The sequence below is a fragment of the Branchiostoma belcheri genome, unplaced genomic scaffold (genome assembly GCF_001625305.1).
Source record: "Branchiostoma belcheri isolate BF01 breed outbred unplaced genomic scaffold, Haploidv18h27 scaffold17, whole genome shotgun sequence".
Classification (NCBI taxonomy): Eukaryota; Metazoa; Chordata; class Leptocardii; order Amphioxiformes; family Branchiostomatidae; genus Branchiostoma; species Branchiostoma belcheri.
In genome coordinates, this window is record NW_017803157.1 from 2829735 (window position 1) to 2845481 (window position 15747).

Here is a 15747-nt window from a genome sequence, read left to right on the forward strand (position 1 = left end):
AGAGAGTTACAGTAATGATATACGTTCATGGTGGCGGCAGGTGCAAGAAAAAGAAAGTTGACAGTTGATTGTTAGACTTGTTGGTGATGATATGACTAAGTTCATGGTACAGTAGAGACAGTGAAAAAAAACAGGAATTACAGTAGGTTCTGGTCTGTCTTAACAAGTGTGAAGTAGTTGACAGGACAATTGTTGTATTATATTAAGTTTTTATTATCATCACCATTTGTTACAAGTAGCTATAGACATATTCAAGTTGTATTATATGAAAAGAATTACTTTAGTTAGCTAGCTATATTCTTATACTCACTGTATCTTTTTTCAATAGGATTTTGCCAAGAATGCAGAGAATTTCCCCCAACTAAAGTAAAACACTACATGAAAATCCCCTGGAATAACCTTGTAAACATTTTATCTAGTGTGCAATAGGGCAATAAAAATTCAATATCTTCTGTGACATACTTTGAGATGAAGAGGGCCTGCACAAGCATAGAATGTTAGTTGAAATATAAGTTATATTCTTGCAGATATACATGTAGCTGAAGCACTAAGATTACGAACCGTTTGCTTCATCAGTTAAAACGTTGCTGATGTTTTGTCCTGCAGTCAATAGATAACAGTCCTGGCACAAGCATAGAATGTTAGTTGAAATATACTATGCTTAGAGATATAGTGGAAGTTCTAAGATTGTGAACTTTTTATTTCATTGACAAACACATACCTGATGTTTTCTTCTACAGACAAGAAATGGCATTAGTGTGCTTAAATGTATACATGTAGCTGAAGCACTAAGATTGTGAACTGTTAGTTTCATTGACACACAGTGTCACATAGCTGACGTTTTCTCCAACAGACAACAGGTGGTAGTAATGTATGTATATATGTAGCTGAAGCGATAAGATTGTGAACTGTTACTTTCATTGACATTAATGTTTTCTCCTGCAGACAATAGATAATAGTCCTGGCACAAGCATAGAATGTTGAATATAGCTGAAGATTGTACTAAGATTGTGAAGTGTTGGTTTCATTGACAAACACGTAGCTGATGTTCTCTCCAGCAGACAACAGATGGTAGTCCTGTATGTCCCTGTCCTCCAGAGGTGCCCTGTGGTGTGTCCAGCCCAGCAGTTCTGCCATGGACAGGTTGGACCTCAGCAGGCTGGCGGACTGCGGCTGGCCGAGCTGACACGGACGAGACACCACACTGGGCTGGGGTCTGTCTGAACCTGGGGAACCTGAACAGTCACCACCGGGCACTGGGAGGAACATGGAAACTGGGATCAGTATTCAACTACAGTTAAACTGGAAATAGGACCTAGGAAATGTGGTTCTCTAAGACAAGTGGTCTTCCTATCAAAAAACATGGCTAAAAGATAAAACACAGAAGAAAATAGAGTATAGAGTATACCATTGACCCAAAGTGACATTGTGCAAAGACTGTCATGCTGTTGAAAACTGTTTTTATCGTGCTTGCTGTCTGAGCTGTCAAGGAGGTCATGTAACAAAAAACACCTGTGAGAACAGTGATTGCTATCAGATGAAGACATGAATGACTTTCTCCCTCTGAACTCCACTATATCTATTACTACCTGACCTAAGGGCCATGCGGAAACACAGACACACACAAGGTCACACACACAGACATAATGAAAACAATACCTCCATTTTTCTTTGAAATAGGAAATGCTGAAACAGTTTCTTACCAGCACAGTCTAACAGGTCATGTGTGACACTGTCAGTGTCTTCATGCAGGGTGAAAAGATCCTTCAGCTCCTCTGCTGAGAACTGCACCTTCCCGGAGCTCTTGGCATCCACAACTGCCCCACTCAGACCCTGCTTACTGATCTGTCGCTGGTAGATCTTCTCTTCTATAGTTCCTGTTAGGAGTGGGAGAAAGTGATCTTGATCCAGTTTTAACTAACTAAAATTGAGGTGTGACAGTTTCCCAAAATATACAATAACAAGCAATACAAATAACTGGAGACTTAGCTGTACTACAAATTGTTCTAAGCCTGTCACACATACACGTACATGTAGGATCTTTCCTATACACCAGTCCACAGTTCGGAAGCGTTCTGGTCAAATCTAGGCAAAGCCTACCACTCAAACGTTTGGCTAGCCTGGTTAACCAGACCCCCGTGAGCTCAGCGCTATCTCTTCGGCGCCGAGAGCATTTAGGGCCACCAACCAGGCCTCAATTACTGCGCTTCGGGGGGTTTTAGGTTTTTTCGTTCACAACGGCGGCAAAAGAAGACTAAGCGTAATACAGGAAGTCAGCGGATACAGGGAAACCAGCTGGAGATAGGTCCGTGGCATAACTCGCCTGTGCTTGGTAAAGGCCGGGGCCGAAAAATTACCGCCAAGCCGACCAAAGGTTTGGTACCCAGGCTAACGTGTGGCAGGGGCCTTACCAGTAGTGATGAGCCTGTAGATGTGCACAACCCTGGGCTGGCCATCCCGCCACACCCGTGCCATGGCCTGCAGGTCATTAGCTGGGTTCCAGTCGATGTCATACAGCACCAGGCGAGACGCTCCGATCAGGTTCAGCCCCACTCCACCGGCCTTGGTGCTCAGGAGGAACACAAAGTCCCTACAAACAACATCAAGGGAGAGAAGTAAGGAACTGCAGAGTCAATCATGAATAATTCAAAGTCCCAGCCCATGTTCCTTAATAATAATAATATGGAGACAACCTGTTGGGCAGAGCGTGTCGGATTCCCTCGAAACACAGAAAGTAAACTCCTCATCCTTGAATAATTTCATCAGGTTGGTAAGACACTGAGTAAAGAGACGCTTTTTACACAACCAAGTCTTTTATTCTACAGCAATGACAACTGTGTTGCAGTGCAATGTGAACCACTCAAAATTGTCCTGATGAAGATGACAAACGGTCACTGAAATCTCGGCTGTGAAACACTTGGTTGTGTAAAAAGAGTCTCTTTACTCAGAGTAAAGTAAACTGTGGTCCCAGACCAACAGATCCTGACCTGCAGTACTTGTCATTGAATCGCTCCACAATCTGTTGTCTCTTGCCAGTGGGGGTACTACCATCCAGCCTCAGGTAACCATACCCCTGTGATTTACACAACTCCTGGAATAAATAAATGGGGGAAAAATTAGTAAACCAAAACAATTCTATGACTAGAAAGGAAAGAACTTAGGATCTAGATATGAAAGTAATTCCACCAAACTTATTACGGATTAGTTACCAGCCCTGATTCTATTTTTACATTACTTTCTATGCTCAAACACGTGTAATAAACAAATACACAATGACTGTGGCGTCTGTGTGGTGTAGTGGATAGAGCGCCCGACTGTCAAGCAAGAAGACCCAGGTTCAATCCCCAGGGTTGGACCCAGACATGTCCAGACTTGCACCCAGATAGACGTTGTGCCCTTGGGAAAGGCACTTAACACGCATTTCCCCCCTCAGTTAGAGGGATCCTGGGCCCTACTAGGGTTTGGGTTGGCATTAGGAAGGGCATCCAGTTGTAAAAACTTGCTTCAAAAAAAGACTTGTACTTTGTGCAAGCACGTCTAACCCCCGGTTAGGGAAAAATGACGTTAAATTCGGTTAAAAACAAAAAAAACAATCTTACCTGTACCATGTCTAAGGTCTGTGTATAGTTGGACACCACCACAATCCTCTCTCTGGGCCCTTCAGAGTACAGAGACCCTAGCAGATCAGCCAGGACCTGCAGCTTTCCTGAGTACTCAGGGCCAGCACTGGTAGGTAACAAGGATGGAGCAAAAATGGCAGATATTACATTTATATGATATCATTATGAATTGACCATGCCTATCTTTTTCAAACAATCAAGAAAGTACATGTAGTTCAACTGTGTCTGAGATTTTTTAGATTCATTCTCCACTCCGAATAGTCATTTGATCACAGATCTTACTACAATCTCTAGTCGAAGTATCAGAAATGGACACTACATGACAAAGCCACTGTCTGATACCATATCTGACACATTTGTTGAACCATTATGGTTACTTGAAATGTATTATGTGCCATTGATGATAAAAATCTGACCTTATGCAGCAAGTTTAAACTGTAATTTCCAACACAAGAAATTGGAACCACCCAAATTTTTTACTGCATAACTCCAGTCTTTGTCAAGGAACGAACCGTTTCCATGACGTCACGCAGATAACACACATTCTACCAAGTGAACACAGATGAACTTTCAAGGTAAAAAAACTGACCTGTTAGGATCATACCCCCTTGGGAAGAGTGGCAGTACGTCCTGGTAGATGGACTCTCCCACCTGGTCAAACCCAAACAGTTCATCCTCATCCTCCAAGAAACTGGGAGCCTGGTTTTCTGCCTGGTGTATGATACAGTAATAAAGTACTTAAATCATAGGATTATTTCAAACTCTACTATTGGATGAATGACAGAGATAATGGAGATACAGGGCATTCCTGAAAAGCAGTGTTTTTAAATAGCACTGAGGTCTCTACCCTGTATAAATAAACAGAAATAAATAAACTTCTGGACGTTTCGAGCAATATCCACCACTCTTCTTCAGCATCACTGTAGTTCATCCAGTTACTGTAATAGAGTTTGAATTTCCTATGAGTATTGTTTACCTGAATGTCTAACCTTCATCAACATAAAGTTTTTTACTACTGCAAGTTTATGCCCGAGAGATAACTGCAAACTGACAGGGACAATGAGTACAGAATGTATTGAAGAATGGTATAAAACCATGCGCTAACATAAAGTTCTACTTTTACTAATCTAACTTTCTATCACTACTTTGTCTTAAAACTACACATAGAATAAAACATGTACATGTACTGTGATTCCTGATTTTTTCACAGTACTTTTATGTTCACAGTTTTTATAGTCACTTCTGTACCGTGAATTTATCATTACCGTTGACAAATGGAGCCTTGCTATAGCTAGTACTCCACAAAAAGAGGAGTGAAAGCAGGAAAAAAGGCATGGGAAAGGCAGAAATAAATGTGTTCATCAAACCTCTTTTGCAGCAGTGTAGATGAGACTGGGATCATTGCAGAGCTTCTTCAATGCTGAGATACACATCAGGTGTAAACTTCCATCTGTAGGTCTGTACAAACAACATCAGAAAACATATGTCATGCCAAAGCTCTGGTCTTGATTGTACATGTACTCATACATACAGCCATTAGATCATGGTTTCTAATGATTTTACTACATATACAGTCAAAAAAACTTTTTCTGACGCATGCTTGAAGATGACCGTGGTAATAGCAAAGCTTGGACCATCTGCTGTTATTTTGCACAAGTGGTCAGCCTAGGGCAAGTCCCTTCATGATTACATCTATGGCAAAACAAATCGGGACCAAGAAAACACAGTTGTTATGGCCAGATGGCCGGCTTATAGAAGTGGTCGCTTGGGCAAGCTTGACGACCGGTATACTGTATATATTGCCAATAGGGCCTTGCTTGCTAAGCTTGGCCTGGAAGACATTAAGTCTGTCGTGCAGATAGTACAGGCACGTTAAGCGTGCCAGTGGCTGCATCAACACCATCGTGGACTTGCAGTTGCCAGGCAACAGAGGCCGTGGCAGGCCTAGAAAAACTTGGGTGGAGTGTCTCCAGAGGGATATTAAGGAGTGTGGTCTGTCCAGCACAGACCCACAGGACAGAGCCAGCTGGAGGCGAGGTGTCCAGAACAGCCGTCTGCTGCCCACCCCTGGGACAGGGAAACCGGCAGCAAAATAATCAAAACCAGGATAAGAGAAGAAAGAAGAGGGCCGTACCTGTTACTGTACAGAAAAGACCTGAGCACCCTGGAACAGAGCAGCTTCCTGTAGATGTCCAGCTGCAGGGGGGTGGGTCTGCAGAACACAACGGCCTCCACCTTGGGAGGGAGGTTTTTTTTTAAAACTTAGGCCATGTTGATTTGATTATATGGATGACATCCGTGTGCGCATGAATTTTCGCCCATTTCCAAAAAAAAAAAAAAGTTTTCAACCATACTGTAAATTGTACAAAACAGTTGCAAAATGAGCAAAAATATACCAAAGTTACAAAAAAAAATTAATAAAAACTATACCAATGTCGTAGAATGCCAAAATCAAACGAAAAAAGACGAAATTGTAAAGAAATGAACTTGAAGACTAGATTATTCGCCAAACCATATTCTGTGCCATTTGCTCAACCCTCATGACCACGTAGATTTCATAATAAAAACAACTTTTTTTTGGCAAAACTTTTTTTTTATTCGCACGCGCGCATCAGTTTTGGGGCTCCCGGAGGATGTCATCCATATAATCAAATCAACATGGCCTTAGTTGTTGTTCATAAAGCATAAATACATTAGTACACAAGTACACGCTAGTAACATAATATGCAATGATTACAATTTTTCATACGTTTCTTAATAAACATTTGGCTTTAAACAGTGAGGTTATATCCATTCGACTACTTCCATATTTAAATTTAGAGATGGTATTTTTTCCAACCAATATCAGTTCATTAAAGTGTTTAAATCTTACATCTGAAAGGTTATATCCGAGAATTATATCTTGTACGGTTAACACTAGCGTGTGGCCATATTCAGAAAGAAAACACTTTTCTACTTCTGACCATAATGGTTTGACATCTGTACATTCGAAAAAGAAATGCTCAATATACGAATTCGCCGCTTCATTTTTTCTAATTTGCAAATAAAAATAAAAATTCAAAATCAACTGCAAAATGCTCATATTTTGCCCTGAACAGTTAAAAACAGTCCTTTTCTTACTACTTGTTACAGTCATTCCATCTTTCAATGCAGTAGTATCATTAAAAGTTCAAAATTCACTGTTTAAATTTTGAACCAGCCTGGTGTGTTGACTTCATGACTCCTATCGTACCATTTTGGGCCATAATAGCATGCCTAGTGCTGTTTTTATTTTTATTTTTTTTTTCGCCCGCCCGCTCCATAATTTTTCCAGAAAAATCTGTTAACCAAGAAATTAAATTGGTGTGGCCTAATGACTGTAATTATGTCTGTTTAGTGACCTTGGGAGGCAGGTACTTGTTGTTGACGTCCTCCGTGCGCCGTAGCGTGAACTGTCCTGTGAGGCGAGACAGTTCCTCCGCTCGCGTCACGCCCAACGTTTTCTCAGCCTCCGTAGCGCAGGGCTGATGGGATCTGAAATGACAACAGTGAATTTTTTTTTAAATTTTATTCTTTGCTTCAGGCCAGAGGCCCATATAAAAACAGGGACAATACAAAAACAAGTACAGATACACAAATCACATACAGATGTCTAAAAAGTGCGGCCAGTAGAGGCTCCTTGTAAACACGTCCGAATGACAAAGCGTGTGCACAATACTATTTCTCGGTGCGAGAAGGCGCTTAGCAAAGGAATATGACAGTTTGTGCCACCTGGCGTATAAAGCCTTTGACTTTCAAATCAAAAGCTTCCAATTTGACTAAAGGTCTTTGCCTCATAACGTTCCTTGCTGCACCTATATATGGTGCATAGGGCTGAACCCATCTCCGTTTCTGTTGCCCTTGGGCCACACAGTTTTGCACTACAGCAGGGGGCTACAATGTAGTTCACTGGTAGTGGTGTGATTTTAACTCCCATACTCTTTCCCAAATGCTGAGTGCAAAGCAGAGAAAGCAGTATGTTTTCAAATGTTGTGTTGATAAAGATATCGTCTTCCTCAGACAAAATTATGATGCAACATTCCCTACAAAAACCATGAAAAAGTCGGGTTTCACACAGGCACAGAACAATCTGCCTCAGCAGATCTTCACACAAAGGTGTTGACCTGACGATGGGTTCCTCATACACCTTCCTGAAGGCCATGAGTGGGCCCAACACTCCAGGGTTACAGAAGTCTACAATGGAGTGCAGCTCCTGCAGGTCATTCTGGATAGGAGTACCTGCGTGGAGGAACAGAGAACAAAAAAATGTTTTTTAAAGCATCCAGTGCAGTTTTCAGGGCTTGGAAACCCAATTTTTCAAAGCCAATATTTCCTGTCCAGGGGTTTTTCTAGAAAAATTTGGCATGAGGGAGCAGTATCATGGCGAGGGAGCGAAGCGACCGAGGGGGGGTTGGTGGCGGGAAGGGGGGGATCCCCCCGTTCCGCCATGTGAAGCCTTTGAAAATTTGAAGTTGAAATGGGACATTTTGAGGCTACTTGAGGGGGAAAATTTGAACTCTTAATAACCTCAATTAGTCAATATCTTTCCTAAATTTCTATTCATGCATTGCATATTTCCCTTATAAAATATAAGTACAATCAACAGTACACACAATCTGCAAATCACCCTTTATACACTTACACAATTAGTGATCAATGTTACTAGTAGCTCCAGATGACAATATTGGGTTTGCCACAAGCTGAAACCTTTCCCATGGCACAATTGCAACACATTCATCCAAGCTGCTACAAACTCAGGTCTCATGTTTCACTTCAGAGCCTGTTCTATAGTATGCAAATGAAGGAGGTCTAGCTACATTTCTTTGAGCAAGTTCTCAATGAACATTGTTTATTCCATTCAAACTTTTACTACTAGAGCTAAATTTTTAAGTTTGTGATAAGATTTTGGAATTTTTGTGAGAGTAACATAGTTTGTAATGCTAGAATTTATTGTTCTGTGGTTTTGTTTTTGTATTTTTACTGGAAAAAGATGATTTTGAAAAAGACTTAGACTTCAATCTGAAAATTGATATGAGGGCGCTGGTTTGTTACATGAGGGCGCAGCGCCCTTGTTCCCCTGTTCAGAAAAACCCCTGCTGTCATTTATCTACATACCGAGTTGATACCACACTATCCCGATGTATATCGACCCTCATGGAGGAAAAATACCCAAAATTCTGACGGAAAATGGTTACTGAAAGGGCCCTTGGCTGATTTTTAGGGTACCTCCCATAAAATGAAGGACTCATCTTGGGGCTTGTTTCTCCAGTTTGAAGTACCCAAAGTATGAAATGATGATTGAAATGTGCTAATGTGAAGCAGTATGTGTCAATATCATAAATATTTCTTCATTTAGAATATTTCCAGTTTTGCTGCTCTGAAATCGCATTGGATGCCTTTAAGGGACCCTCATGCACCTACTGTACAAGCAACTCTGCAGTCTTAAGCTTTTGGGGGCAGTCTACAGTTTCGGGGGCCTCTACTGTGGATCAAACTTTCTACCAAACAAAGGCAACTTACCTCCACAACGGCTTTCAAAAACGGACTAAAATAGGACTGTATTCCACTTTGTTCTGAACATAATATTCCATGTTATGTGTTTTATGTCAATTGTAATCAATTTGTTTTCTTGCTGTATTTATTGAGCACTAGGTAACTTTATGTACATGTGCATGACATATGTAAGTATGTATTCTTTTGTGTACCCACTGAAAACATGTAACTACCAACACAGATGAAGTTTTATGATATTAAGATGTTGTTGCTGGAGGTAAAAAAGAAATTTCATACCGTCTATCACAAGGCTATATTTACATGTTGTACCTGTTAATACAATCCGTTTCCTAGCTGATAGCCCAGAGATGAAGGAGGTGGTTTTGATGTTTGTGTTCTTGAGTCTGTGGCCCTCGTCACACACTATCAGGTCAAAGTTGATCTTCTTGATATCCCTGATGCACCTGACCAGCATCTCATAACTGATGATCATGACTGGATAGAGGGGAGACCGGGCAAACTCCTCAACTCTGCTGTCCTGTAGAAATAACAAGAATTTGGAGACCTCAGACCTCCATGAAATATTTATAGATCTTGTGTGATGGTGACTGTGTCATCTTTTCATTCACCATGATGTCTACACGTCTTTCATTATCAGGGCTCGAAATTCATTTTTGGGAGTAGGTGCACTGGTGCACCCAACCAAAAAATTTAGGTGCACAAATTTTTTGGGGTGTCAAGAATATCTTGTATACTACTATACATTTGATATGTTCAAAAATACCAACAAAAATATTTGGGTGCACCAGTGCACCCAGAGAAAAAATTGGGTGCACAGCTTCAATTTTGGGTGCACTAAGGTGCACATGCACCCAGTATTTCGAACCCTGATTATCGTGCAACGGAAACAACACCAGCTGTCAAGGAGGTCATGTATTGAGTCAGACTGGGACAAACCAAGACAAACCATAACTTTAAAGTGTTTTTTACTCTTTGCCCTTGTCACGATTCTGAATGAGAATGTACAAACCTGTCCCACTGCGTACACCTTGCAGCGCTCATCCCCCAGCCATTTCTTGAATTCCTTCACCCAGTTCTTGACAAGACTACCTGTAAAACAAGTGAGCTAAGATACTTAGTATAATGTAAACTGGCAATGAAGTGGTACTAAAAATATTTTGTCTCTCATCAGCAGCCAACCCAAAAAAGGCTACGGTTGGGTTTTTTTTTCTAGGGTCAGTGGATTAACCGGAAGCAATTTTTTTTTTCCTATGCCTCACCTGGGGTGACAATAAGAATCCTGTGCAGAACAGGCTTGCCCCCGTATGGTCCCTGCTTCAGTAAGGTCCAGATCAGGGTGAGACACTGCAGGGTCTTCCCCAGACCCATGGAGTCTGCCAGTATGGCTCCCAGGCCAGGGTGGTCTCTGGAAGGCAAGGCAAAGATTAGAATCCAAGTGTTGTTTTTTTTTTTGGTACTTCAGAGCACTAAAGGCATCCAAATGAATACAATTTTAGGCAAGCAAAACAAAAAATACTTGTATTCTGCATGAGGAAATCTGTCTGATATGTACTGTCATTTCTTAGCACATTTTTGTCTTCATTTCAACTTTTTGGCGACGCCTTTGGGGCGGAGGCATTTGTGTAAGTACTACGATCGCTTTGAAAGAATTTCAAAAATTGCACGAATGCGTTCCCCAGGGAATTGGTTTGGAGGAAACCTTCGGCCATGTGGTTTTTGGATCAAGCAGGTAACTTACACGGGGTGCCCACGTGCCACCCATCCAGATGCCTGGCATGATTAATTACTGGCCATCAGTCTTCTCCCCACACCATGGACAGAGAGCACAGCTGTCTTTGGCCAAAGACCATATTCAAACAGGTCACAGAGAGAAAAGAAATTATCCGTCCTTTTGGAACCCACAAAAGGTAAAAAAAAGTCAAAGGAGTAACAACTTCAGACCAGACATAAAATCCAGTCTCTGGTGGAGGATAGAGTGAAGTGGAGGATGGTTTTCAGTTTGGTTCTAGCGGGAACTCGACCAAAGTAAAGTAAGTAAGTATGTCATCATAAAATCTATATTGCTGGGGAAGAACGGCTGATTCCTCCTATACGTGTATTTGGTATATTGCCCCACACCTCCTCCACCCAGCCTGTAAATTTCACTACGTGCATGTCTTTATAGCATAGGGAAATATGTTTTTCTGATAATTGTAATGTAGATTGCTAGCTCCACCACATGAAATAATATATATCATTCAGTCGTCGCCTTGGCAATGATTTTTATTGCCTCACCCTTGTTGAAGCAGCTTAGAAACAAACTATGTTAGGCACATCTCTTTATTTTTTAAGTCACGACACATAAATAGTTAGAACCAACCTACCAAACAAAACAGAAGAAGCAATCTTTTTTCTGTCAGTGACATTGCATGCCCAGGGCTCGAAATACTGGGTGCATGTGCACCTTAGTGCACCTAAAATTGCACTAGTGCACCCAATGTTTTTCTGTGGGTGCACCGGTGCACCCAAATATTTTGGTAGGTATTTTTGTACATATTATATGTACAGGATATTCTTGGCATCCAAGTGCCAGAAAAAAAATCTTTGTTGTAGTTCTTGTGTAAGATTTTGAAGTTTCAGATTCAAGCTTGTAATTATGTTTTGTTCTATATGGTGCACCCAAAAAAATTTTTGTGCACCTAATTTTTTAGGTTGGGTGCACTGGTGCAGCTATTCCCAAAAATGAATTTCAATCCCTGTTCCGGTACTTAGATATATTGGTACTGTACCTTATCAATTCTTGCGGTACAGTACTGGTACTGGTACTCAACTGCATATGGATACACTGATCTCTACCCTCACCTCATCCCCATGACACACTGGTACAGGAAGATGACCCCATCCCTCTGGTGAGGCCTGAGGTGTCTGGACAGGTGAGGGTCCACCACAACGTCCACCAGGGGCTGACCGTTAGGGTTGTACTTCCACTGGTGGGCAGGGGAGGGCCGCGGCATCACCAGGACTCCCTCAGCTGTACGGGAAACAGGGTTTTATACTTTGAACTAGAGAAGTAACATTAGCAAAGCAAATGCATAATGTTTACCTTCGGACATGGTTTGCTCTTCTTCCTCAAATACATGTACATTCATACATGTACATCCCTCCTATAAAATTGCAACATTATGTAACCCAACACTAGTCACCATGGTGACAGACATCAACAAACCAGGCCATTGGCCAGGTCAGAGGTTAGTGTTTGGAACAGAAGAAGAAGAAATGTAGTAAAAACATTATGTTTTCCTTCGGTAAACATAATTAATGAAAGTTCTTCTGTACGTGTGTTGGTAGTTACCACATGTTTAAAGTTAAAACTTTTGTTCCAACACAAATGGTTCTCACCGAGAGCTTTCAAATGCCTTCATGGATAAAAACTGCATCTAAACAGATGGGTGGTTACAAATGAATTTCAAAAAGCACCCTCAAGAAAATGCACTGTATGCATAGAGTAACTGATGAACAATGAAACTGACATCTTTCTCTAAAAATTGGATTATGAAATAAGTACTAGACTGCACAAGTGCACATGTATATGTTCAACATAATTTTTTAACCTTTCATTCTACATTCATTGACCCCATGAATATATGGACTGAATGAGTGATAAACATTTTTTTTTATTTCATTCACGTTGCCCTCAATGTATGTTTCCCAGTTTCTCACCTGTTGGGTCAAACCTTGGTGCAACAGTTTGCTGTGCACCGGCTCCCCCTGCTGATTTCTTCTGTGTTGCAGCCAGTTTGTTTTTCATAGGGTTTGTGAACGGCTTGGGTTTAGGCTGCACTTTTGTAGGAGCAGGATCAGGAGATGAAGAGCTTGATATACTCTGGAAACACTTTCCTGTATTCCAGTCTTCAAGTGTAATCTATAAAAATACAGCAAAACAGAAAGAAATCACAGACAGAAAGCAAAGACAGCAGTATCATGAGAGGATGATTGAATGAATTTGAATCAATCCTTAAGTTACATACATTACATTTTTTTTATTTACCATATTCCATATTATTAGGCACACCTAATCAATCCTCCATCTAGTATTAGAAAGTCACCTGCAGTCTGCATTTTCAGTATTGCAAAAGGAGAAAGACTGAAAAAATCAGGCTAGGTGTCAGCTTCCATGGATTATAATCGCAAAATGTGTTTGTACAAATGATACTTGCTTATAAATTCAGATAACACAGTTTCTTTTGCTGTCTACTTGCCGAAAGTAGTATTTCCAGCTTAATGTCCCATCCTAAGGACTGCGATCTTTACGTACAGTAGCGTGCATATCCGATGAGCGACAATAGCCAGGATTCGAACTCCCAACCTCTTGATTCAAAGGCAGGGTCAAGACTACTTCACAAGCTACAAATGGAAACCAGGCTACAGTACACCATATCTTACCTCATCGTAAATCTCCACCTCCTTTCCTCCCACCTTCAGTGTCTGTCCCTCTGTCATATCAGACAGCTCTGTTGTCTTGTACCCACTAGCTCCTCCGATCTTCTTCCCTTCTGTGTCCAACAGCTCTACCGATCGCTTGTGCACCACTAGTACCGCATCCCCCTCCCACCTCTTATGTTTCCTTCCTGATACCTTACACCACATCACGTTATAGTAGCGCGTCTGATGTCCACTACCCTCTGTAGGACCAGTATACGTACTGTTGTCATGACAATGTTTAGGTTGTAATTGTATGTGCGCTAACGGTTTTTGCGTCGAAAGCTTTTGACTCGGAATAGGTCGTAACTGTTGTTTACGATTTTTCATATTTGGGTTGGTGGAAGTCTGTGGTTGGGTAGAATTTAAACTAGAAGTCGAGGCTTCTGATTGGTTCTCCACCTCATCTTCCCATTGGTCAGAATGAGAGAGAGTGAAGTTGGGCATGTCCTGTTGGTCGGAACCATTGTGGTTGGCAGATAGTTGGGACGTTGTCTTGGGTGTTTCTAGAATGCTGAGGAGGCGATGCTTTGGCTGAGACTTTGGCTGAGTAGCTACAGGCCTAGGCTGGGCTGCTGGTTGTTTGGACACAGGTGTCGGTTGAGATGTTTTTGTTGGCTCCTTTGGCAAGAAAAACAATGTTTGTCATGAAAAACATCAATGATTATACAGAGAATGCCAATTGTAAGCATGACGACTTGAATAAAAAAAATCTTTTAAATGTTGTACCTAGGTTACAAGGGCTCTTTGTCTACCATTCAAAGAATTTTACATATCTTGTCATTAATACTAGTACTAAAACTGGACTTTCAAAGTTAATTTCCTGCTCATTTAATGTACTACTAGTAGTAGCAAGGTCCTTGTAGTGGTACTAGTAACTGTTTAACTCTTTATGCTGCCTTAGATTCCTAAATAACAAATGGAAACCTAACGATTCATGAATATTTAACTTAAGTATACAGTTTCGTTTTGCTGCCCTGTATTCCTCAATAATGATTTGGAAACCCACAATTTATGAATATTTAATTTTTTCAATATACAGTACCTGTTGTACATGTGGCTTGGTGGCTTGTGGTGCAGCAAAGGGTGGATTGAACCTGGGTCTCTTGGCTGCATGGAGCTGGGAGGGGGCAGCTGATCTTCTCATGGTAGAACTCAATCAGGCAGAGATTCACAAACTAAAGGACAAATACAAAATAGGATAATTATGAAGCACCAAGAGTTATACCTAGACAGACAATTGACTCTGAACTGAACCATGTGCATACCAGCACCAAGAGACCACGTCTACTACGGTCTAACAAGATATGAGACGTTAAACAAGGACAACAACTAGTATTTTCTGCAGAGCTACCTGTGTTACGTGTAACGTTACATGGTAGAACTCGATCAGAGATTCACAAACTAAAGGGGACAAATGGCTAATGGGAAATGAAGTATATATTTTCTGCATAAGCACAAATTTATTGAAATTAACTATTTTCAGTTCCACAATATCAGACATTAACTTCTAGATCTCTGTAGTGGGTGATAATTTCAAACTGGGCCTTTTAAATCGTATCGCTCAAGTTTCCGCTAGCTTTTGAATTAGGCTACACCGCCCCCCTCCCCTAAAATTTACCACTTACATAATGTAGTACGGGGATTTACTGTACAAACGTAGCAACACTTACCCTTGAGAACTTACCGTCTTTTTCCTGGTACAGTGTTATAGAATCCTGGTTAAAATTCTCTGCTCTGTAAGTTCTGTAGACTTAATTTTTTAGTGTTCATTCAATCAAGTCAAGAGAATTTGACAACTCATTTGCTCAAAATACCCGCCATTTTTAGACTATACTATTACTGATAAGGGGAATCTATTTATATTTCTTTTGCATGTGTAATAATATATCATGGTTATGAAAAAGATCATAGCCTAATAACTAATATTTCAATATTATTAGTAGTTTTCAATAACATGTATACATCAAAAGACTTTATGAAACCCAAATGCCTGCTTTTGACTATAAAATCAAGGAGGGCTTAACCCCTTTGGTAAAGTGAAATCGTCTGTTTCATATATAAAAAGGAGAGGTAACGTCGTCCTTATTTTATTAATTTGCTTTAAGTATAAAACAGTATTTTATATAATATTACA

General features: G+C 40.8%; 1 protein-coding gene across 1 annotated transcript; it reads right to left on the bottom strand.

Annotated features, from left to right (window-relative positions):
- Positions 1 to 721: 721 nt before the first annotated feature.
- Positions 722 to 14757, bottom strand: LOC109466609 (DNA repair and recombination protein RAD54B-like). The gene is made up of 17 exons (XM_019764341.1): positions 14656 to 14757; positions 13575 to 14231; positions 12852 to 13053; positions 11994 to 12162; positions 10412 to 10557; positions 10162 to 10241; positions 9462 to 9669; positions 7763 to 7877; positions 7001 to 7133; positions 5755 to 5855; positions 4988 to 5078; positions 4210 to 4331; positions 3600 to 3726; positions 2988 to 3091; positions 2412 to 2590; positions 1704 to 1877; positions 722 to 1256 (listed from the first exon to the last, which is right to left on the bottom strand). The coding sequence occupies exons 1-17, from the start codon at positions 14755 to 14757 to the stop codon at positions 1003 to 1005; spliced, it is 2964 nt and encodes a 987-aa protein (XP_019619900.1). The 3' UTR covers positions 722 to 1002.
- Between the last annotated feature and the right edge of the window lie 990 nt (positions 14758 to 15747).

What these genes read in the sequence shown, in the direction of transcription:
- LOC109466609 (XM_019764341.1), bottom strand. Translation starts at nt 14,757, where the DNA reads ATGAGAAGATCAGCTGCCCCCTCCCAGCTCCATGCAGCCAAGAGACCC. An exon ending in AGGTGGAGATTTACGATGAG is followed by an intron (nt 13,054 to 13,574) that starts GTAAGATATGGT and finishes GTATTTTTATAG; the next exon opens with ATTACACTTGAAGACTGGAA. An exon ending in ACCAAGGTTTGACCCAACAG is followed by an intron (nt 12,163 to 12,851) that starts GTGAGAAACTGG and finishes TTTCCCGTACAG; the next exon opens with CTGAGGGAGTCCTGGTGATG.